Consider the following 25,307-nt stretch of genomic DNA (forward strand, 5'->3'; position numbering starts at 1 on the left):
CATGTGCCTACATTTATTTAACATGGGTGGCCTCAAGGTGAACCTACAACTGGAGTGGGGGTGAGTTTTTTGGCCTGGATCAATTTTCTGTGGAAAGGCCTACAAGCTTGCCTCAGGTATAGTATATATCAGTGGAAACGCAGCTCTAGTGTCCTTCATAGGAGCTCCCAGGTAGTGCATCCGCTGATGATGACATGAATGCTGATGATCATTCTGTGTGGCCCTCACTTACGTCTGCAAAAGCTCATATCTATGCCAATCCATCGGATGCTCAGTAATGTTGTAAGAGTTATAAGAGACAAATCCCCCCATGCAGAGGGATAAAGCCACACACTGAAAATTTTAAAATCACTGCACCAATGAAGTACTGGTTGGTTGTTTGGTTGAACTGGTTTGCTTGTCTTTCCCCTTTGAATACTGAAATGCATCCCCCCCCCCACAGCAAAAAAGAGAGTAAAAGCAGCAATAGTATTCTGCCTGTGATTTTTAAGAATCTGTAAAAACACGGAATACAAACAACAGTTTTCTCCTTTTCCTCTGTAAAAAGTCCTGTCCCAGTCCTGAGACTGAAGCAAAGTGTTTTACCCACAACACCCAACTGCAAGCAGGAGGGGGGAGAAGTCAAAGTGAGAGATGCCTTCGCCCCATGGACCCACAGGGAACCCGGCAATAAATGGCGGCAGGCACTTGAAATAACTATTAAAGGTCCAGAGGCGCGAGGCCTCAGTGCCGCAGGGGGGGCTGATGGGAATGGTGGAAAGCTGACTCCGCTCCTCAGGACTCCATCTCGTCTCCGTCGAGGACCGGCGGCTCGAAGCTGATCACCTCCTCATACGTTAGTCCTGAGAGTTAAAACAAACCAAAAAAAGGCCACTAATGAGACTCACATGACAACACAACAGAGACTATTTAAAATAGAGAAGAGCCTGTATTTTGTAATCTCAGAAAATGTGATGGCTGAGGTTACCCATGCTTCAAAGATAATTATTACTGTACAAAATCCCTTCCCAGGAAAGATTACACTCACAGCTGAATGGTTATCGCTTAGACATGATTGCATCATACAGAAATCAACACACTCTCGACAAAAATTAGAGCTTGACCACAAGTTTTATATGCCTAATAAATTATAGATGGAAGGTTAATTTTTGAGATAAACAAGGTGATAAAGACATAATATTAGCATCATACAAAAAAATAAAATTTGAAAACTGAAATAAAATTTTCCTAAGTATCTTCCATCCAGATGAGGCACAAAGACTGAAATAATACTTCTACCACATTTTAAATGGAGAAAGAAATCACTGGACAAGATAGACTGCTTCTAGATTTGACCCGGGAAAGTTAGATGAATCAAGTTTTGGAACAGTGGAAAGCACAGTCAGCGCGGGCAGAAGGCCATCTCGGAAACGGGACGAACGGTCCCCCTGCCACCGGCTCCGCTCCAGCCAGCTGGAGACTCACGTTTCCATTCCTCGATCTCGAGCTCCCGGCTCTCAAAGCTCTGGTCATAGGGTTCGGCCTCAGGCTCGTCCTCTGGATCGTGGTACTGGGCGAAGTAGGGGTGGGCCAGCGCCTCTGACGCCGTGATTCGCTTGTCAGTGTCCAGGACCAGCATCCTCTCCAGCAAGTCCACAGCTGGACGGAGACGAAAGGAGGAGACAAAAATGGGAGGGACTGAGTCTGCTCACTCGCTCTCTCAAAATACTCGTAATTCCACGCATGCAAAATAAAGCAGACTTATGACCTCTTTATTGTACATTTACATACAACCACAAAGATCCAGCTGAAATATTAACATTAACGCTCTTGAGATACTGTGCTATCATACTGTATGCATGCATGATACAAAAACACTTTCTCATCAACATAAAAGCTGATAACAAAGGCTAAAAAGTAAACATTTACACAGTGGAAAATCAATCAACTTTGTGGATCTTTGTCCTAAACAAATGGCACTATAGAGAGCTTCATTGATTTCAGCATGGTTAAATACACCTACATGAGAAAACTGCTGAAAGAGCCTCCCTCACATAAAAGCTAATTGCCTCAAGTACACAAGCACTAGCCTGGCCTTACCCAATGGGTTTGCCCCAATGAAAACATCTGCAAAGTTCCTTTTGGGCATGTGTGGCAGGGAGTTGATGTAATTCCTGGCCTGTGATACAAGATGGACAGAATGGTTAACAGAAACATTACCAAATCCTACAGTCCCAGGTTCCTCATCAATTCCTTTCGCCCTGAAATGTCAAAAACTACAGCCCCTGTGGACAATACGCCTACTAACACAGGCTTTGTAGATCCTCTGACTTTTCCTGGAATGGGAAGCAAAGCTCAGTTTTAAGAACAAAGCTGTGCTCATTAGGAGAGTAGATCGGATAGGAGCACCAGTCCAACAGAGCAACGTGACAGCCAGGGGCTAGCTGACAAGCTCTGCTTCAGTCAGTGGTCTGACAGAAAGAGAAAGAGAGACAGGAGGAGGAGAAAGAGAGAGGCCACCAAGCAAAAGAAGCTAGAGAGATTATTGTACGCCTGGGCTCCGCTGGCCAGTTCATGACTGGATTTAAACTAAAACTGGAAGAACTGAGAAAACTGGCCACAGACTCACATGATGGAAGGGCACGCGTGCCCTGAGGCTGGATCAAGTCTCCACTAATCAGGGCTCCATTTAATTTCAAGCTTATACTGTCACTAACTCTGCCCTTCTCCTAAAGACGTGATGATTAGCGGGCATTTGCACGTTTGCTACTGCCAAGCAAAGTCTACTGTCTTTCACTGGGAGCCCCACTATGGCGTGCAACTACATGATGGTTTAGTCTTGTTACTGTCTCCTTCCAAACCAGGCTAAGGGCTTGCAGTGCACTATGGGAAGATTAGGAGTGATGTCACAAAAGCTCAGATATAGCTCAGACAATGCAGGAGGAAAGTGGGAATGGGGGTGGGATTGGGAGGGGAGGGAAAATATTCCTGATTCTCAAATCAAATAAAAGAGAAATCCACATAATGAAGGCCTTGCTTAAAGATCAAACTACATTTCTGAAATTGGCTTTGGGGTGCAAAAAATACCAGCCAGAGGGGACGACAAAAGTAGATTGGTCTATATGTATACTAGTTTGGCCGGTTTGGTCTATTGCCAGTCACCTGCCCAGATGGAGAAGAGCAGCTATGATCGTGAGCACGAGTGAAATGGGGAGTTGTCAGTGATTTCAATGAGGAGGATTGTTTGTGTTGTTTTGTTTTTGCACTGGAGGGTATCTGCGTAGACCAGATCCTGGATGGATGCACTGGGGTGGGGTGGGGTGGGGGCGTTCCTCCTCACCTCATGGCTGGGCATCCTGCTTATTAGAGAGGCGGGAGGGGTTCCCGTCAGCCGCATTATCTGTTGAAGCTGGTTTATATCTTTGGAACCCGGGTCAAGGGGCTTACAGCATTGAAGTTACACAAGCACTTGGTCACAGACAGCGTTTCCCTTGGACCCACAACCTACAGACCTGAGAGGGCTTAAAGGGGTGTAGGAGCATCCACCCCCACTTTTTAAGGCACTGGGGCACCAGGGAAGAGAGGGGAGAGGAGGGGGGAAGGGAGGAAGACAGCCCAAGTGTAGCATGCAGGATTACAACGCTGCCTTAGAGGAAAGACACCGACTAGTTTCAGTTAGGAGAGAAGTTTGAAAGGGAGCACACACAGGGATGAGTGGGATTAGTCTAAGGAAATGCCAAGCAGGCAAGTGATTAAACCAACCAAGAAACATTTACAATAACAATTACAACCAATAAACATCACATTTATTAAAACAGCACCCTTCACAATGGGGCTGTCACAAAGTGCTTGCAAAGCACGATGCTAATGCAGGTTCAAGAGGTCAAACGAGAGTGCTTCTACTGGGACAAGGGTGTTTTGTTTAGGTCTTCCTCCTCTGTCTCCCTGACTAATCTAACAAAGTGTCTGTGTTCCTCTACTGATTTAGCATCACAAGTGATACCCTTCCCACTTATGAAAGCACACTGTCACAACAGAGACTGAGAGAGTGAGCAATTCCAGGTCCTGGTCTTATGCATGCCCCTAATTCAGAACTCAGACGGAAAATGCATGCAGGGAAAATGAACAAATGCAACAGAAAACGCATTCCTCAAAAAGCACAAGTAATCACTCTCAAAGTGGAGAGAAGGGGAGAAAAAGCTAAAACAGTAGCAAATCAGGAGAAGCAAAACGAAAGGAAACCAAAAGCAAACAAGCTCAAAAAGGATCAGGCAAAACAAAAACTGAAAACTCACAGACTCTGAAGATATTTTCATCAAGAGCTCGGGCCCTGGGGTTCCGACGAGCAGCATTATAAGCTTCAACTGATCAATATCTATCAAACCAACATAAAGGAAAACGAGGGGGGGAGGAACGCTGCCACACAGAGAGCTGGGACAGACCCACAGGTGTGGAAATGACCTCATACCGACTGGGCAGCCACAGAGGAAGTAACAGGACCCTGAAGAGCAAAACCGTTTCATGACTACAATATGCAATGTCCATGCAGTGCCAATGTTCTACCAATAACCAGGGAAGATATTTAAAATGAGGAATTAAAAAAAAATGGTCCTAGAGCTTCTCTCTCTCTTTCTCTCTCTCTCTACCTTCACACAAGCATAAACAGCATCCCCAGCCAAGCAGCACGTTGTTCCAAGCAAAGCTCAACAGCTCAAAATCTGCAGCGCAAATTTACTCCTTGTCTTTAGCTAGCATGTTAAAAATAATTCTGTTAAGAGGCAAGAGTGTCAGTTAATGAAGCAGCGCACAAGCCAGCACTATTGCACTAAAAATAGAAGGAAAAAAAGACAAGGGGCCAAATGCAGAGAGAAGGTGACATCTAGACTGCAGAATAAATGGCTGTCGGGGACCGGTTCCAACTGTGGTTGGAAGAGCTCCCGACAGCATTTTTTTTTCCTCCTGTGGGACAAGGACACTGAGGTTTGCCCTAAAGGTGCTCAGATCCAACCAAAAAGGGCAGAACAAACTCGCCAGTGTAGGAACCTCCAGGCAAAAAAAAAAAAAAAAAAAAACCACCTTCTTTCATTCAAGGCAGATTTTGTAAAGCTTAGGTATTCTCTGAAAAGTAGGGCGTTGATGAACTAGGCTGTTTTTTTTTGTATGACCACAGCAAGAGGTCAAGAGAACCATTCTGATGAGATCCAGTGAAGTCACTTTTCATGTTGTGGTGATATCATGATAACACAGCCTTATCCATCTTGTGGTCATGCTAGCTATGAGAAAAAAAAACATTCTTGCACAGCGCAGAATCTGGCATTGTTTACATGCACTGCATTGGAGCCTACACCACAGCAACTAGCACAGCACTACTTGGCCGTAAACACCACAACGCAAACGAATACACACTGCACGCATTTGTGAAGAACGCGAACAATGAGTCTATGAGTGTTTCTGAGGTCTGTCACAACTCTCAGTATTAAACAGTACAGAACAACACTACAGAAAGCTTCCACATGCATGCTCTAAAACACTGAAAGCAAACTCTTCAGTCAGTAAGCAACGCACGAAGGTAGACATTTTGAGTAACACTTTACACAGAGTAAGATACAAAAACCAAAGCACTGCAAACGAATCTAAAAGAGGAGCAGCATCTGCAGTGTTATCAGAAGCTGGTGTTAGCGGTGAGTGCTGGGGGAAGTTAGGGCGAGTCGGTACTTCAGGAAGCCGAGGGGAGGGGTTAGTGCTTTAGATGAGTAAGAGTGGGGGAGGCAGGGGTGTGAGAGAAGGAGAAGGAGGTGTGATCGCACTGGCAACATCTCTTTGCAGGTGGGCAGCGCACATAGCACCACACGAGAGGACACATTTATTTTTGTTCAAAGTAGTTGGACGGGCTTTTTTGCTGCTGTTGTTTGTTTGGCAGGACCCGAAAGGACAAACAACGTAAGCACCAACCAACATATTACTGCAACATGGCTAACCACAAGTACAGATATGATGTAGCACTGTGTATGGGGGAATGCAAGAAAAGATAAGCCCTCAACCCCCACCAACACCTGCAGCAGCCCACTTGCACATGTATATCAACAGCTTTCCCCAAGCCAGAGCTCCCCCCCCACCCTTGCAGTGAGCACTAGGGAACAAGTATAACCAACAGAGCAACAGTTAGGGGCAGGCATTCGGTGTTTGCACAGAGGAGAAGGCTGGAGATGCACTGCATGCACTGCCTCTCTGTTGCTTCCTGATCAACACTGAAGCTGGATAAGAGACGAGGCAAACGTGCACGTTCCTGTGTGTCAGAGGGCGCAGAGCTGGCTTGCATGCACGTCTCTGGCGCTGCCGTCCGCAGCTGTCGTTTTACAGGCCTGCTGCTACCTCGGCAGAGGGAGTCCATGCGACTCATTTGAGCCCGTGAATGAAGTCATTTGCAGTGAATCCGTGAGGGTGCAAGGTTCGAGCATTTTAGCTGAGTGGCCAACTTTGTCGCGGGAGCATTACGATCGTGACGCAAGCAACAGCGGCGAAAAGGGGAAGCACCACCGTTATTCGAGTTACTGCTTCCCCGAGGGGAGACGGCTCTCATAACCAGAGAGCGCAGATACCGCAGCACCTCATCAGCACGGACAGTGTAAGGAAAAAGCATCAGAGACAAAAGGCATAAACAAAATAGGACTGTCATTTAGAAATGAAGAACTGAAAGGATACGGTCCGTGCCAGGGAACAGCGTCCGTCCAGTAAGCAGTTCGGCCATGATGCAGCCAACAGACCAGATGTCCACTAGAACGACACAGGCACAAACACATCCAATACACTGAAGCTAAAACAACTCCATTGTACCCACCTGAGTGGGAGAAACCAATAGAAGATCAATACTTTTGTTACTGTTGGCAACAACATCAACTTCTTTCCATCAGTGAGCATCTCAGAAGCATATTTGCAATTTTAAAGTTCAATTTGTAAACATGAATTCACAAACACATACATATCCACAGAATGCACTATAGGAACTACAACAGTGCCATTCCCTGCAAAATTGCCTGCATTTTTGGTTTGTACTAAGATTACTGACACAGTTACAAATCCAGTAAAACATGCTTTGATGAGCTCCTCTTGTGGAATGTGAGCTCCCGGCCCTTGCAGGTGATTGTGTGCCTGTCCTCAATGTCCCTCTCTTTAGCTGGTACTTCAGAAGAAACGTTCCAACTTCAACCTGAGCTTGTGTGCCATTTGTGTACCTCCTTCGCTCTGCCCTGCAGTTGCATGCGCCTGTCTTTATCTGCCCCTGGAGTCCAGGTAAGCTCCGCACCTGTCATGTTGTAGTGCATCCAGTTGAGCATGATCTCTGGGGCACGGTACCACCGGGTCGCCACGTAGCCCGTCATCTCCTCATCCGTGTGTCGTGCCAGCCCAAAATCCAGGATCTAGGATTGAGTGGGGAAGGGGTGAAAAATGACTATATTCAGAGGATTAATGGAATGCTTACACAGCATAGTCTATGGAAAGTGCAATTTTAAATCTTTGGTAAATAAAAAGATAGTGTTCTTTTTATTTGGGCTGTTGGTTTTAAAAAAACTGACAATTACTTTCAATTACCTGAAAAATTACAATTTGTTCACCACATTATTTCAGTTATGTTTTGGTAGGTGCTTGGCCTGAAATGAAAAGTCCTTTGACAAATGCCTCAATAAGTGTTCGAACACAAAGAGTGTTTATTGGATAGAGTCGGCCTGAGCTGCACCAATGTCCTTCTGTAAATATGTAAGCTTCACACCAATGAAAAGCAGACGAACGTCTGAAAAGCGGGACCATGCAGGTTTTGACTCTGCAGTACTCAATAGGCTCTGTCTCTCACCTTGAGCTCACAGTCTTCATTGACAGCGAGGTTGCTGGGCTTCAGGTCCTATGAAGAGAGGGAGGGGAGAGGGAGAGAGCACTTCAGCACGAGTCCCAGACCACACTCCTGCCAAGGGTCCGCCTGCCTCCCTCGCCTCTCACGACAAAACACGCACTGCACTCTCCCTGTTTGCCAGCACTTATACAACCCAGCGCCTCGGCCAAAGCTCAGCCACAACGTCTGTTGGCGTAATGCAGATTGCATGCAATAAAGGAGAAGCCATTGTTTACCAGGTTAATTACATTTATATGCTGTTTACACAAGGAGAGGAGCCTGGAGCGAACCAGTTTCAGTCACTCCGTCCAAACATGCATGAAAGGCACACACACAACACAAACACACATACCGCACACTCCATTAACTGACAGGAAAACACAGTGACTGCCAGCTTTCAGTGTCATTTCATTCTACCCGCTTAATGTCGCTAACTTAAAAGAACTGCATGTACTGTTAAAACTGTAATAACTAATCAAGAGTTACTTGTGAAATCAGTGACAACATTGGAACAACTGACAAAGGGACTTACTCTGTGGATGATGTCTGCTGAATGGATGTACTGCAAGGAGAACAGGGAAAAGCAGATGTTTTGTTACACAAGCACTGAAAATCCTCATTCAAGACATTCCCTTTACATACGAGTTGAAACACAGAGGTTGTCACAAAATTAGAATTTAAAGTATTTAAAAGACATGTAACAGGCTGTTTGTGTTACACTACAAATCAAGGGGCTCTGACAGCAGCTTAGGGCGGGACGATATGGCAAAAAAATATGATCATATTTTTTTCCGTATTGATCAATATCGATATTTATCACAATATATAATTTGATAACACTGCCAGTTTGAAGAGTATCCAGGTTGAAGAGTAATGACTGAAGCCTGAAGAAACCAGAGGGTTGATTAAGTTTAAGAACATAGTTTATTAACAAAAACAGAATAACAACATTTAACCGTGCTTTATCTCCCTTAGAAAAACAATACAAGTTAGCTTGCCTTATAACTTATTTAAATAATGTAAATAAAACTAAAAAGACGACACAATTGATTGTTGTTTTGATACAGCCCCACTAGCGCTGCTAAAACTTGTGGACAGACTAACATGGGCCCGCATTTTCATACACTCGGTGTGGTCACTGGGATGGTACCTTTTCAGGTGATGGAAAAGATTTGTTATTTCCAGTCTTGGTTTGCACCGACCGACGACATATTTTGCAGACCGTCTTAATCTGCATTTCATCGCTTTTAAGATATCAAAACCACTTCCAAATAATTGACGTTGTGTCACCTTTTTTGTCAACAATTTCCTCAGATATGGAGGATCACACGAGTTCACTTTCACCATCACTTTCATGCCCCTCACCAATTCCACTCATTTTTTTCCTCGTTTCCAGAGCTTTCTTCACTGCTGGTAGCTCAAACAATGCTTTGCAGTAGGAAATGGGCGCGTACTTTGACGTGCAAGCCAAAAAATGCAGACTGACTGGCTGTTGTCGCATTTATTTCTGCTGTGTGACAGGCTGTTAGATCTATCCACATCGAGCAAAAATGTCCAAAGCTTATCATCGTTATCGACATAAATTTTATCGCAATCCCATTTCGAGATTGTTTTATCACCCAGCCCTACAGCAGCTTATGGTTCAGTGAGACACCTGAACGGTTACCAGTGTAGTGTGGGGCTGGTCTGCTGCTACTACAGAAGATTTTAGGTAGAGGACACAGCACAGGGGATGATGGGAGATCTTACCTTTAACCCCCGCAAGATCTGGTAGATGAGGAATTGCACATGGTCATCAGTGAGCTTCTGACACTTGACGATGTTGTTGAGGTCAGCCCCCATCAGATGAGTCACCAGATATCTGTCGATCAAATTGAGGGACGGAATCACCATCACCTTCAACTTCATCTGATTGCTTTAATCAGAAGTGTTCAATTCAGACACAAAAAAATAGCTCAAACTGAAATTTTTCACCATGCACTGGAATAATGCTGCTCTGACAGACACGATTGACATTTTGACAAAACAGACATAATATCAACTCCACCGAACAGCGTGCTCCATGAAATGAACACTTCACTTGTTGCTACAATATACTTCCTGCCAATAATCAGTTCTTCACTCAACCTCCCACGGCTTTCACAATTCAGTCCAATTCCCTTTTTTTTTTTTTAAATGCTGCCTGTTAAGTGCAGCTCAGTGCATCTTAAACCACTCCATTTGGTGGAGTGTATTTAAATAATGGGAAAAATAATGGGAGACCACATCATGAGACAACAAAACTACCCGGAGAGTTTCAGATAGTCCATCAAGAGTTTCTCAGTTTAAAGTCTTTTTTAAAAATCACATCCTGTGACCTAGCCAGTGTAACAGCCAATCAGGGCACAGTATTTCTTCTCTGTACTCATAGTGGAGCTCCATCTGTGGACCTTCTTGAATTCCAGGGAATTGCTCCTGCAAAATGCCAGCCCCTTGCTGTATCCTCTCATCTCAAACACGTATCCGGATTGGGTTGGTTACTGGTACTAGATGCCCCCTTTTTTTGCATGGTGCACAGAACCTGAGTTTTTAACATGTAACTTTGTTTCTTCAGTACTGTATTACCATATACGTGTACAGCCATCATCTAAATTGATACTTCCATTCAAAGATGGAAGGGGAGGGACACCTCCGTGAAGCTGCCCCCCCCTGTCATCAGAACATTAATGAAAGTATTGCTGATCGTTTGTGCTGCGTGTGTGCTGGTTTGTGCCGTAAAAATCATTGTTTGTGCTGTTAAGGGTTTTAAGTAATTAAACTTTACATTTTCTGGCCAGTGACGTCACTCAGCCCCCCCTGCCCATTGCTCCAAAATGGTCTCAATCGTTCGTGCTATGTTCATGCTGATTTGTGCCACAAAAAGAAACATTTGTGCTACTACGTTTCTAAAGTTATTAAGCTTTATTTATTATCTACTCAATACTGTTGTTACATGTTACATGTTAGTAAAACTGTCGGTAAAATTTCCCAAAGATGTTTCACTCCTGATTTCATCTTACCCATCTGTAATTCAACACAAACCTATATATAGCTATATAGGGACATAGGTGACATAGGTTACCTACAAGTTATCTACAAACTGTATCAACACATTATCTGCAAACTATCTACACCTTTATATAGGCAGCAAAATAGCACTTGGAGTTAAAGGTATAGTCTGCAGTTCTGGTGAAAATTTGTTGATATTTGGACTCAACAGCCAATCAAATTACATCCTTCCCTTCTGTGCTCCTGAAGCAATGTGTTGATTGGCTGGAATTGTTCATGGCTCAGTCTAAGCCACTATGTTTGATTCCCATTTACAGAGCCAGTTCACTGCTCTCACACTGAACGCACAGCTAGAGGACCGTGAGGGGCAATTCGCTGAGTTTGACATAAAGTGTAGTGGATTAGACAGCTGATTTTTCCACACTTTAAGGCACATTTGCTTGCCCTAATATCAAGGCAGCCTTGGTCTATAGCCTGTATCCCCTCCAACATTTTTAATTTTTACCAGCACAAACGCACAGCAATACTTTCATTAATTTTCTGATGACATGGGGGCCAGCTTCACGGAGGTGGGAGGCACGGGTAACTGGTCTGACCGCCACTTACTAGCTCAGCTTTGCTCAGTAACACTGGAATGGCACTGCTCAAAGTGCACATGTGCGCACACACACGCACACACGCTCAGCTGGGCCCAAGCCAAAGGAAAAGCTGTGGCAGGAAGTTCAGACTGGCGGGCATACCCCAGGCATGTTTAAAAAGCCAAAAGTAGTAATAAGTGCTTAACAACAGGATGACCAATGGGCCTGCTGTCTCCGCCGCCAACAACGACTGTGCATGTGCACAGTGGTGGTGGGAGTTAAATGCATGTCAGCACAGAGTTATGGCTGGTTTTTTCGGAGTGTTTTCTATATATGAAGCAGTCTGCTAAGGCCACAAGTTCCTCTATTCTGGTAGACAGGAACTCCAAATATCTCCTACTGAATCCCTCCCTCCCTTACATCAACCCCCTCCCCCCCTCCCCCCACAATGCTCCCTTTCCACAGGGCGGGGCTCAGAAGTCCAGGACAGGGATATTTATAGGGAGTATTCTTAGCTCTGGTTTCTGTGCCTCTCACTCCAGTATAGACTGGAGCCAGGGCGTGTGCATGGGGTGAGAAGCAGGAATTAGAGCCCCCCTAAGTTGGTTTAAGTGCTTGGAGCGGAGAGAGATCACCAAATCACCCTAGCCTGGCTGAACCTGGCCCTGTTTAGCCAGTGAGTGCATGCATTTATGTGTGTGTGTGTGTGTGTGTGTGTGTGTGTGTGTGTGTGTGTGTGTGTGTGTGTGTGTGTGTGTTGTGTGAGACTGCAGTAAGGTGAACCTTGCAGTTATGGCTTGGTTCCACTTATTCATTAACCTCCATCCCTCAACAGAGTCAATCAACACTAGGATACTTGTTCCAGGGCATTCCCTTCTCGCTCGCTCACTGTCCCTCCTCGCTCTATGACCCCGACCTCAAATAGCCCCCCTCCTCTGCAGTGCTAATCTTGGACAGAGGGATAACCAAGGCTTTCCTCTGGAGGAGACTCCAGTGAGAGGAAGCATGGGAGAGGAGAAGAGTGAGTGGAGTAGCCTGCAGGGAGAGGCTGAGAACCCCGAGGCCAAGAGTGGTGAGGAAAAAACACCTTCATGTAAGCAGTTCTGTTCCAGTACTTCTTTATCCCTGTTCTGGGGTGTTTTTTAAATGAAATGAAAGTGCCATGTGACTTTTGGCCAATGATTTAGTCTCAAATTGAGGGCAGAAGGTAACTGCCATTCTGCACAGGTTATGAATGGAGCAGAATGCATAAGGTGCTTGTTACCATGGAGACAGTAAAAGGAAGCACACGTTGCTGTCCCGCGTGAGCAGTGCTCCCGCGCACTTGCACGTGTACACACACACACAGGACTGAGTCTGTAAATGAAGATCAGCGAAATGCATGTACACTTGCCAAAAGGTCAGGATTTCTGTGCAGCTTTTATCCAAAGGGACTTACAACTATACTCTAGACCTCCCACAGAAGCAGGCTTCAGTTTCACAAGTTGAGACAGGCAAGAGTAAATCTCCCTCTCTCTCCCTCTCTCTCCCTCTCTCACACAGTGGAGTGGGAGGCAGTCAGGGGCTGAGTCACGAACGCAACATGCCAAGCACTTCGCTTCCTGTTAACTCTCACACCAACTGCGCCCAGCTTCCTAACACCCACCTCCAAGGTCCGTCTCCAGCGACTACCTGCTGGCTGGGACTTCCACCAACCAGACAAAATTTCCTCCTTATGCCCAGCCTCTGCCAACTATGCTTCCCTTTAGCACCGACTCCAACTGACTCATACTTTAACACGGATTTCCAGTGACTGCACTTCCTCTCAAACCTCAGCCTTCTGGGAAAGCCGTAACAGCGATGACTTCAAACCTCTCAATGCATAGCGGCCAGAGACTGCAGAGCGCAGGGCAGCCTGTTACCATGCGACAGTCAGGAAAAGGAACTGAGGGTCACTCACACGTCATTGAACTCCTCCAGGCTTGTGGCGGGCGTGAAGACATCCAGCAGACCAATCACCTGCAAGAGAGACAGACCTTACCATGACTGAAAATCTGATATTGTCACATGAAACAACCAACGTCATAGTGGGCGTTTTTTTTTTTTTGCACACTTCTACACAATCCTGATAAATCTTTTCCACTTCCTCATCAGCAGCTGTTGAGCACTAGAATGACAGTTTATTTTTCATTTACCTAGCTGCAGGACTTTCTGAAGTTAAAGATACCTTTATTATCTGCAGCCTGCTCACATTTGCGCCTCGAAACTATGCATGGAAGAGAAAATCTACACTGTTAACAAATAGGTTTTGGGAAGGAAATGTTAACATTATGGTGTCGGGGGGGTGAAGGACAACCTCTTTTCACACACATAAATAACCCACAAACTGACAGCTCACGTAGAATATCCTGTAAGACATGGTTGGTTAAGTGCTTTTCTGTATTAAAATAAGTGCTGTTCGTAAAGGCATGATTCTACAAACACAGGAAAAGTCAGCACAAAAGTCAATTCCAAGAATCTGGGAGATTCACAATAGTAAATTTCTCTAGGGAGCAGTTGTTACACTACTGAACTTCCCCTGCTAGGAAACAAGACTGCGCAGTGCATGCAGATCCACTTTAGCTAACCTCACAGCAATCTCCTACCTTGCTAGCCAAATGTACTGACACACTTATCTCCTAAGCTGTAAGGTTATTAGACTTAGTGTATAAAATTCTCTCGTATGCAGAAAAATTTGTTTGCCCCACTAGTTTCTATTGCAGAATGACTTTAAAACTGTTCCAAGAGGGAAATAAACTACATATAGCTATTTGTGTGAACTCTGTCACCAACTGGCACAGCAAGTCAAATTTAGGACAAGAAAGTAAGGTCTACCTCCCACAAACGTGCATGACCTGAGAATATTCTTGATGATTTACTCTTGCCCATTTAACCAGCCTTTAAACAGACTTTCCAAGTGTACGTCAAACATGACAAATCAATTTCACGAGTACAAAAAATAGCACTGCTCAGAGTGAAGGCAACCACAGAGGAACACAATACAATAAAACTGTGACCAATGTGGTGTCAGACATACTTGGAAAATGGAGAGGCTATGATTGCAAAAAAAAAAAAAAGTTGTGAAAGTAACTGAAACTTTCAGGTTCTTCCACATCCTCTTGCAGTTTCTTTTCTTCATCACAACACAGTCTTGAAGGTCAATGTGGAAATAAAAAAAAAAAAACCACCAACCAACCAGTTCATCCTGCAGAGCCTGGCTTTGAGATTTTGGTGGTTTAAAACCAATAACCGAGTCCTGGCGAGTTTCGCTTTTACTTCCAGTTGCTTTGACTCCATAGGAGCCATCTTACCCAACACGGCCAGCTGAAACGGCTCTCAGCAATTCAGTGAAAACAAGGCCTTGAAACCAGACCTCTGCCGAAATGCCACATGCATATGACACTTCACTGATCCACAAGACCTGCACATATTATCTTATGACTTCTGGTGCTTGTAGGGGAAGTGAGAATGAGGACTTAAACAGGCTGCACATTCAGTGGGTGCGCATACTCCCTGCGCCAGGGTGAATGAGGCCATTCGAGACAGAACAGGAGGAGGAGGCTGAGACAGAGGTTTACCCCACTAAGCATGTCTCAGTCAATTAGGCAGCCAAGGCTGAGTCTGCTCAAGAGATGAATCGAGATGAAGTGCTCTTGGGGCACCTATGAGGCAATGCATTCCAGTATGTGATGCCTGGAGTGTACTCTGATGCAATAACAGGAAGCTCTTAGTGATGAAGTTCCTCTTGTTTCACAATGCCTTGGTGGAAAAAGGCGGGTGGAAGGGCGCAACATATAGCATTACAACATTATCCCCCGGCTCAGCTATCATCAAGGAGGGGTATCATATCACAGGAGCTGCATAAGAGTCACCCTTTACAAACACCCCCACAAAAGCCCCCCCCCCCGCCCCCCAAGGGCCAGAGATAGCGATCCATAATTTTGTGTAACCTACAAATGTGTTTCATACACTGGCCAGCTCACCCTGCAGCAATACAAACGGACACCGTGTTACCCAACCGTTTACATACGGGCATAAGGAACACGGGTTTGCGGCTCCACGGAAACTGGACAGTGGCAGAGAAGAGAATAGGACAACTAGGCCAACAGGTCGCAGAGATCTCTGCCAAACAACAGGGACGACTCACGGCACAGTTAACAGAACGAACACTTCAGATCTAGGTTAGGGACGAGGTCTTATCAGGAACACAGCACCCCCAGCAAAACAATGGGCAGCTGTAAAAAGGCAAGTGCGCAGAACTGAGCATGTCATTTTCAGGAGTGGCCTTAAAGTCAATGAACACAAAGCACTTGAAAGAACCAATTACTGCACTGCAATGAAGGACCGAAGGTGTGAGGAGGCCCAAGGGGGTGAGGCTTTTGGCAGAGGGAGAGGCGGCTGATAGCAGCTTCAGTGGCACATATTCCCAGCAAACTGGGACACAGGCGAACAGCATGTTATTTTCACCCTACTCAGTCTGCAGAGAGGAGCTGGACAGCAGCTTGCTGCACTTGCTCAGGCATCTAATCACAGATCAGATTTTGGTCTCAGTTTGTTCACATGACCCCTGTGATCACTCGGTGGAGAGGGCCAATGTTTTGTTCCACCAAGTCTCACAATGCTCACTGCTATTAATGTTGTGTTAGCCAAAACTAAGCTGATAGGCATCCGCGCCAATCGGAGGCAAGTGGGGGAGCTTTTGACATGGGGGAAAAAAAAAAAACCTCATTCGTGATTCACTGCTGACCTTGGGAGGCCTCTGGACATTCATAAGGCTGCACCAGGACATTTCCTGTATGCACTCCAAAGAAGGAAGAGGAGGAGGAAGAGAGGGAGGAGGAGGAGGCGGGAAAGACTCACATTCTCATGCTTCATGTGCTTGAGCAGGCGCAGCTCCCGGTACGTCCGCTTGGCGTGGATGATGGACTGGAATGGCCGGGAGAGCTTCTTCACCGCGATCTTCAGGCCCGTTTTCACATCATACGAGGAGCTGCGGGGGAGGAGACATAAAAACAGCACAGGTCACGGCGCCGCTCCGCACTGTGGCTCAGAACAGGGCAGGCATGCTACGCCCGGGCTGCAGCTCAGCAAAGCCTACATCAAAACTCCAGTCACCTAGCGGGTCGCAGCCAGTGCAAAGCTGAATAAGATCTTTCACTTCAGAGTTACAAGGAGTTACACGGAGAACGGGTCAGAAGCTTCTCAAATTAAGGATGCATTCAGTGGTTCCATTTGCAAAGGGCTGCATCGTGTTACATAAACTTATACTGCCCCAGACAGATGCATGGACTTACTATGCAAAGCAGCTATCATTACCTTTAAATATGATGGTTTCACAACAACAGATTCAGCCACACACAGTGCATGGTGACAAGTAAACGGTAGCTTCATTTAAGCAGAAAAAAAATTAAGAAACTCTATTTTACAGTTTACCATTTACCAAGGACATAGTGGGCAATAATTTGAATTTACTGGCGAATACCTTATAAAACTAATGATCGAACAAGTAATTACTGGCAACAGCAATGTTGTTGTTAATATATTTACAAAGAAACTGCATGGTGAAACTGGCACTTGTGTCAAATAACTGAGTAATTCTGACATAATATCATCAGTGTTACAATAATTACTATGTATTTCCACTAAATAGCTGTACTTTGTTGTTGTACCAAAGTGATTACTCATAATTCAACTTGTAAGTGTAATGACACTATTAGTTTAATGGAACTTATTTTTGTTACCTGGAATTACATACTGCTCACAAGAAATACATTTAAGTATTTAGTGATTAATTAAGGTGACACTTTATCTGGAGATTATCCAGTCTTTCCTGTTAACTTCCTGTGGCCATCTGTAATGCTTATTCGGGGGTTTTACATGCAAATTACTTGGGAAGTACCTTGGAAATTACTAGGAATGAGGTCGGAATGCGCAATCTCTCCAAAATTGCCAAGCAATTTTGAGTTCTGCAAATGAGTTCTGCAAGTTGGTGAAAGACTAACTGAATGCAGCATTTTGGTAGTACAGCAAAGCCCCCTTGAAGGAAGCACTTCCACACATGCTTTAATTTGCATTTTAGTCCATGTTTTCAAACAGTGAAATGAAGCTGAAAGACAAGCTGCAGGAAGGTGACATTCCTAAAAACATCTCTCATGTCTACAACTTCAAAAGCAGACCACACTTCAGCGGACTGGTCAGCTTTCAGCCAGAACCAGGTTGAAAGCATTATTTGAGAATGCTAAAAGTGTCACATCTTCTCACAACCATAAAATTAAATTTAGCTAGAGAATCCTTCCAGTCTTTTTTTCCCTGAGCTGAACATTGAGACATGCCTGAGATTTCATGGTCGCCTAGGCTGCTGTGGTCAAACCCGACCAAACAGCTTTTCCCGAGCACAGCTGGGTCTGCGTCACAGACAGAGGTTGACCAACAAGCAGCAGACAATCAGTTGTCTCTCTGGGAAAGGCCTTGCAGTCTGCACAGCAGATAACCAGAAAGACACAGCAGAACCAGAAAATCTTTCCTTCTACATATAGATGAGCTCTGAGATTTCCTCAGTGGCAGCACACACTTTGCTAAACTTCCTTGCCCTGTGCAAAGTCGTTTCTATTATTACTGTTTGCTCGCTTTATCAGCCAGTAAGTGAGAGACAAATTAAAACGCTGCTTCCTCTAGTCACAGCTAAATACAGGAACAAGCAACAACAATATACAGCAAAATGCAAGACTGCTTCACATATCCTGTTCACTTTCATACATTATTTATATTTTGGTAGGTGACAATCTAATTTAGGGCATCTCTGTAAACAAGTTATTTTAGCTCTGGCTTTAATCTGAGACATGTTCCATGGATACAGCCGAATGCATCCCAACGCAATCAGACTTGTTTATTGCGAAACTGGCTGTGCCGTTTCCCACGTCTAGTGACCTTTTGAGGAAGAAAAAAAAAGGAAAGAAGCAATGGACAAACAGGGACATGCATACTTTATTACACAGCCAGCCTCCACTCCAGGCCACCTTCATTTCACTTCAATATTGACAGAGCCATTCAGTGTACACACACACGCACAACATTCATCTCATGGTAGAGTTTCCCACCTAGGCCACCTTCTACATATCACCTCCAGTCAGGTGGTACATTTAAACACCCATGTCAAAACAAACCCCTCTTTCTGGCATCAATTGAGATCACTGGTGTGCAAACAGCACATGCAGAATTCACAACAGCCCTGAAATCTAAAAATGTCTGTAGTCCCAATCTAAGGCAATGACCTCGAACTGGGGTTGTACAAAAGCATCAGTCACGCTTTCACTTATGCTGGTCACAGACAGAAGGGGGGGAACACATAACATCCCATCCACCATCTTATACCTCAAACATGGCACGCTTCCCAGCCAGACGCCACCTCTAAACTGCAGATGTGTAAGCCCAGCACATAAAGTCCAAGGGAGACAGATCTGACAACCCCCCCCCCCCCCCAGCCATGCTGGGACCACAGAGCAGGGAGATTTGGGGGGGGGTGTCACACACTTAATGTTATGGGCAAGACCCTCTAAACAAAGACAGGCTTCTACTCTGCAAACACAGAGAGAGGTTTATTCCAGAAGAATCTGGTCTGTGGTCTGTGGCACGTATCTGAATTTTATAGAGGTCACAAACCAGGGAAAGCACCGATAAGGCAGAAGTCTCAGCACTGAGTAATAAATGCAATACTCAACGGCCTTGCATCTGGCCTTCTAACTGGATGCCAACATGAGCATGGTGCCAAGACCCCTTGCTGTACGATACTTTCAAAAGATTTCTGGGGGAGAATACTGCTAAATAAGCCCAGCTTCACTGGCACTGTCTCAAACAGTGCCAAAGGACAGCCAACAGAAAGCACCTAACGATCCAAAACAGCATTCAACTGTCCAGCTCCCAACCACTTCAAACAATACAAGGCACTGCCTGTCAAAACACGCTTTGGCTTTAACGGACTGAGTTATTCCAGTCTGAATCACAGCGCACAAGCAGAACTGCTTCCACTAAAGCCTGAGGACCACCCAACAGACTAACCAACCAAGCTCAAATCTGTTCTGTTTTGTGAACATTTTTGCCCCTGTGTCAACGTTGTTTTGATGTGGTTACAACAGCAGGTACATGAGATGCATTTTGTATCTAAAATTTCTTAACGTTCAAAGGGTTTAACAGTGTTCATAACCGGTGGGACAGTAACAGAACACCTTTTCCTGACTTGCAGGCTCCCACCTCCTTCCCACCTCACTCATCTTGGAACTCAGGCATAAATAAATCACACAGTCTCAACACACTGCCACAGTTGCTGTTATCGCTGCAACACAAACACTGCACTTTACTTCCCACCTTGGGAAAACATTCTGACAGGAAAGCTGCTAAAAATCACTGCTACTCTAAAAAGCAAAACGCCACCCAGGATACTCATAGTGTGCCAAGCGTCAACACGTAAGAATGCTCCTGCTCCTGTCACACCGGAGGTCTGGTACCACCCTGGAGGGATGTCCAAAGAGGGATGGACCCTCAAAGAAAATAAAATAGAGGCTGAGGGCTATAGCCGGGGTGAATGACCAGGACCCAACAGCGACTGAACAAATCTGCTTCCTCTGCCAGGGACAGGGATGGGCAGGTTGGTTAGGGCTTCCTTGTCTCACTGCTCTCAGGTACCTTTAAGCCGCTCAAATGATATCAGTGGAGTAGTACCTATCCTACATGTGGCACCCACTCCACTGCAGCACACTGTCTGACCTGTAGTGTGACAAACACTCTGGTTGCATGCGAGTGTATCAGAGGAGTTCATTTGTCTCACTTCAGCACTCCCGCACAACTGCAGAGGTTGCAGAAGAGCAACACTAGTGTACAACTGGCAATTCCAAAACAGGCTTTCATGAAAGTGGAAAGAGCATATAAAAATATACCAATTTCACAAATGCTGAAGATGCTGACACTGTTTTGCCTTGGCTGACACCCCCTCCCCACCCCCTCTAGTTCCCAGGCTGTGAAAGTCATTCAATCTGAAACGAAGGAGAGATAACTGCAAACTCAGATCATTTCTGTAGATAACTGGAGACAAAATGTACATTTACTGGGTTCTTAAGCTTTCGTAATGATAAGCATGGAAAAAATTGTATTTTGTGTTAATCCTTGTATGAATATCAATTACAATGATACCAGTACTTTCCATGATATATGAAGAGTTTTTATCTTATCCAAATACAATGGAACAGATATCAAATATCTACTGTATATGACTAGGGAGGACAACATTTTCACAAACAAAAAAAAAAAAAAACAAAGTTACAGACAAGTATAAATCAGTCATGAGTTTAAGCAGTCAAAAGATTAACAAATGACGCATAGAAGAATATTTTCAAAGACTGCAGCTAAACTTAGAGACACGCTGACTGGTCCAGTTCACTAACCTCATCCATGGCCCGCTTGCAACCAGACCAGCAATAGACAGGTTTTGGAGTCAGACAGACAAGGTCAGTTTTTGTCCCACTCAGCAAAAAAAAAAAAAAAAAAAAAAAAAAAAAAACGCAACAGAAAAACACAGAGCCTGTACCCACCAAGCCAGCCGAGTTCCAGCTCTACAGTAGAAAAGGAGTGTAACATTTACAGAACTGGGGAGGGAGCCTAAACTTGTTCAATCAAGACAATGACAGGCAATTAAATGTCTGGCTGGCGCAAAAGCCTGTTGAACCCTTTAGCCCTCCAGGACCAAGGTCAACTGGGACGATGTTACAGCATCACCACAAAGTGAAATGTCTCATTTGGTCCGAAGAAGGGACACGTCACACCGGAAGAAGACAACACCGACTCCCTGGGTATTAAAACAACATCAGTTTAAATTGTAAAGGATAAGTGGGCTCATATGGCTCTTTACCAAGGAAATAGCTCCAACTCCCCAAGCATCAACCAAGCACTTTACATTTGAATCCTCCGAAAAAAAAGAAAAACACAAACAGGCCTGGTCTGGATATCTGATATCCAATTACACAGCGATGCTGTTAAGTGCAACGATCGCTCTGTGAAATACAACCAGGCTAATCGCGTTGCCTAGCACCGTGTTATGTCAGCTTTTTCTCCCTCTATCCACAGGGCTCATTGGGTTTTAATAGAGAAAGCAATTTAGCAGAAAGCTTATAGATAATGGACCTTTTATGGGCACGGATTATAAATAAACTATAATCAGTCTATGAGTTCAGGTGCCATTGCTGTTTCTTTTCCATATGGTTCTTGGACAACATTATAGACTGTAGAATAAAAATCACTTGTGCAATACTGACTTTGCTGCACTTTAAAATTGGAAAAATGTTTCATAACTGCAGGGCACACACAAGGATGAGGGGCATTACAGGAGACATTCTTCTCTCCTAAAGGTGAAACATCTGTGTCACAGCTGGCACACGCTCTGTGTCACCATGAGTCTGCGTTTCTGCTCCTCCACGAAAGCTAACCTGCTTTGTTTTGCTTTGCGGCTCCCGTTGGTATAACATGACGGTGCTGCGCTTGTGGTGCCCTGTAATCAAAGCATCACTCGGTATCTAGGACATCCATCTCACCTGCCAGACAAGCATTAGAGTTGTGCTTTTCACAGCTATGCTTGGGGGGAACAATAAAAAGGCAGCAGGTGAGGCTGCAATAACAGTGAATGCCTCTTAAAATGTGTCAAGCATTGTGCATGGGAATACTTAACCTAGCTGGTTTCACTTTTTCAAATAATTATATAGAAAGCAGAATGCAAAGTGAGGCATTCTACAGAGCAGTAAAATTTTTACAGCATGTGTCAGCTGTGAGGTGTAAACTCAAATCAAGGCTCAGTTTGTGTGCTCAACAGGACACAACAGTAAACACAAAAGGATGAAGGACGGCAGATACACTGGTTCAGATTTAAACAGGACTGACTGTCAGCAGTTAGAGATTTATTAAACTATCTCCTTAACTGCCTGTCTGTCCTCCAGTCAGAGACATGTTTTAGATCACTGCACCGTCCAGGAAAAAGAATCAGAGACAGTTGGGGCGATGACATTGAGACGTTGGCCAAGTGCATGAATCCAGTGCCAAGGACAGTGCCCAAGCCTCCTACTGGCCCAGCTCATAACACAAGCACGCGCTGCTATGCTGATGATGTCACATCATTTGCAACCCCTGCCCCAGAGCAAGGCCAAGGAACTCTTATCAACCCTGCTCTCCTCCAAACTGCCACCTCCCTGCAAATATGAAAGTATATATAAGAGTTAAATGCTCAGCAGAATAAAATGTTATTTGCCCAGCCTGTTTGAACGTTCTCTTACGGTATGTAGGAATGTACAGTTCACCACACCCAGTGCCTCCTGTTTAACACCTGTGGGCAAATGACGCTAAACTTCCAAAAAAGAAAAAAAAAATGGCTGCCGTCTGTCCCAACAGGAAATACCAAAAATATCCTCTTAACTTAATGCATATACACACCCTTTTACTGGAAGAGAACTTTGTTCTGCATCTTAGGGCTGGAATTGGGGATTGCAGCGTTCAAAAACATTTTTAATGGTCTGATCCATCTCAGGTCTGAGAATTTTTAGCAGCCTCCTGAACAAAATGTACTGAGAAAGTGGGACACCTCGGGTACAACAGAGCCAGTCAAATAACGCACGCTGTGACTCCGCGTTCTTTGATAACTGAACGCTCCGTGCTCCCGCAGTTCCATGGCACTAGTACATGAACACAGAGATAAGCAGAAGCGCTCTGCAGCTTCCTGTTTTCCAAACGCTAAGCATACGGTGTCACAATGATAAATAATTCAATGTGCTTTCCCATCTCTGCTAGAAGACAACAGTGCATTTGATGCATCCCCTATTCCGTAAAAAATCTCCGTGCCTTTTATATTACAGGGCGGCATCTGCAAACCATCTAAGAAAAGGTCGTCCAGTTACAGGAGCTTCGCAAGCACAATTATCCCAAAGTGTCCGTCCCAGAGTTCTACCTAATCCTGGTGGGACTATGAGTCATAGCAGGAAAAAACGAGGTGACATCATCGTGTAGTCTTACATCAACAGATGCCTGTAGCATGCACAATGACTAGTGCTGGACAGATTCCACATCCAAAGAGTCTCACGATCTTTGTTACAGTCAAACTATGGCTAAAATGTATAAACGTGCACCTTTGAAACATAAACACAAACATCGATCCATCCGGAGAAGAATACAACTAATTCCGGGACCATTAGCAAAGCAGTACTTCATGGATGCGTTCAAGACACACACAATTTGTACCCAAGTAATGCTGCAATAAACGACTGCACAAGCTCGTTCAGCAAACCGATGAAGAGTGAAACCCTTCGAGAGACATATCCATGCTATAAACCTAATACAGTAACCACAGGCATGCATATTTTGACAGATGAAATACTGTCACACGCAGCTGTCGATATAGCGATCAACTGACATTTAGGAAAACGGCGATTGTCAAACCAGTCATTAGCTATACTCTGTAGACTGTGTGATAAATTTTTTCAGCGCCCCATGTTTAACGGATATCAACACATTTTCGCTCCAAACGCCACTCGCACTTTCATCTGGCAGTACAGATAAACCGTTTCACCGTTTCCAGGGGTTCAAAAGTAAAACACGCATAGACAAATCAGTCAAAGCACTGACCACCGTCACCTGAAAGTATCATACTAAGTATGATAGTTCATGATTATTGAACATGGCGTTCATGTTATTGAAATTTTAACGACTTATTCGTCATCTTTATTTGTTGCAAGCATCATAAAGTAGCTTTTACCTTGAAACAAGATGAAAAACATCAATCCCGCGAGAGGTTAGCTATAACTGGTCAAAGCATAGGCGTCACTGTCAGCACAAAAACAACTCAAGGATAATCCCCCCGACAAGCCCCGATCAAAGCAAGCATGCTAAGCAACAACTAAGGCAATTCATCAATGGGTTGCATGAATTTGTTCTTCTAAAGTTATCTTGCTGGCTACCTCGCTGTGTACTTTCAAACTTTGCAAAGGAATATTAGTTAGCTTGGATATCTGAAATAACCCTTGCATCCACCTACCACCAGAAACCTAAAAATATATTACAGGGAAAAACCTGTTAGCTACCAAGCTAGCCTGCTGAGTATTGCTTGTGTGGCTTACAGCAAAATGCTGCAAAAATTTATGTCTGCTAGTTAGCAGTCCTCGCTAGTGAGTTTGCTAACTGCACAGAGTTACTTGGCTAGCTACACAGAGATAGCCTCCCTTGGCAGATGCGGGCCTCTGTGTTATGTGCGTTCGAAGCTTTGATTGAGCAAGAATGTACTTTCCAGGCCTGCAACGAGCCAGCGTTAGTTCGTTTGCTGAGGCAATTGTGCAAGTGTGTCCTGCGATAAACAAATCCAGGAGAAATTAATTTACCACACGGATCCATAAGCGCCGGATCCCACTGGAGACAAATTCTGGTAGCGTTCCGGGACCTCCCATATCGTTTTGTTGAGCTCCTGACGGTAGAAAGTGGGTCTCTCTTTCTGCGACATTCCAGCAGGAACAGCCAGCCCCGCAGCAACAAGCCAAGCAAGTTGTAACTTCTGCTTTTCCTTCAATGGGAGTAGCTAGCTATGTGAGCACAAAAACATAAAAACAACAGATGTGCTGACCGAATATAAAAAAATAGATCTCGTAGAGAAATGCACCTCAACCCTAGATCGATGTGCACTTTAATTTCTGTGCACAAAGAAAGCGTCGTTCTTCCAAAGCGGCAAGTTCACTATGCGCTTCCTCCGCCGTGAATTTTCCCAATGCACGATCTCTCCTGCAATGCGTGCCTTGATGGTCGCA

The 25,307-nt window shown here is 44.7% G+C and overlaps 1 protein-coding gene across 2 annotated transcripts; it reads right to left on the reverse strand.

Moving 5' to 3' along the window:
* Window positions 1-61: 61 nt before the first annotated feature.
* On the reverse strand, window positions 62-25,307 carry LOC118779121 (mitogen-activated protein kinase 14A-like). Of its 2 annotated transcripts, none has more exons than XM_036531029.1 (12): window positions 24,888-25,307; window positions 16,348-16,477; window positions 13,409-13,467; window positions 9,614-9,725; window positions 8,397-8,426; window positions 7,829-7,876; window positions 7,283-7,397; window positions 6,682-6,753; window positions 3,320-3,399; window positions 2,080-2,158; window positions 1,465-1,638; window positions 62-842 (listed from the first exon to the last, which is right to left on the reverse strand). In XM_036531029.1, the coding sequence occupies exons 1-12, from the start codon at window positions 25,004-25,006 to the stop codon at window positions 775-777; spliced, it is 1,086 nt and encodes a 361-aa protein (XP_036386922.1). In that variant the 5' UTR covers window positions 25,007-25,307; the 3' UTR covers window positions 62-774. The 2 variants fall into 2 exon arrangements, with proteins under 2 accessions (XP_036386922.1, XP_036386921.1); XM_036531028.1 differs by lacking the exon at window positions 3,320-3,399 and adding an exon at window positions 4,275-4,354 and having other exon boundaries at window positions 24,888-25,306.

Source organism: Megalops cyprinoides, chromosome 6 (genome assembly GCF_013368585.1).
Source record: "Megalops cyprinoides isolate fMegCyp1 chromosome 6, fMegCyp1.pri, whole genome shotgun sequence".
Classification (NCBI taxonomy): Eukaryota; Metazoa; Chordata; class Actinopteri; order Elopiformes; family Megalopidae; genus Megalops; species Megalops cyprinoides.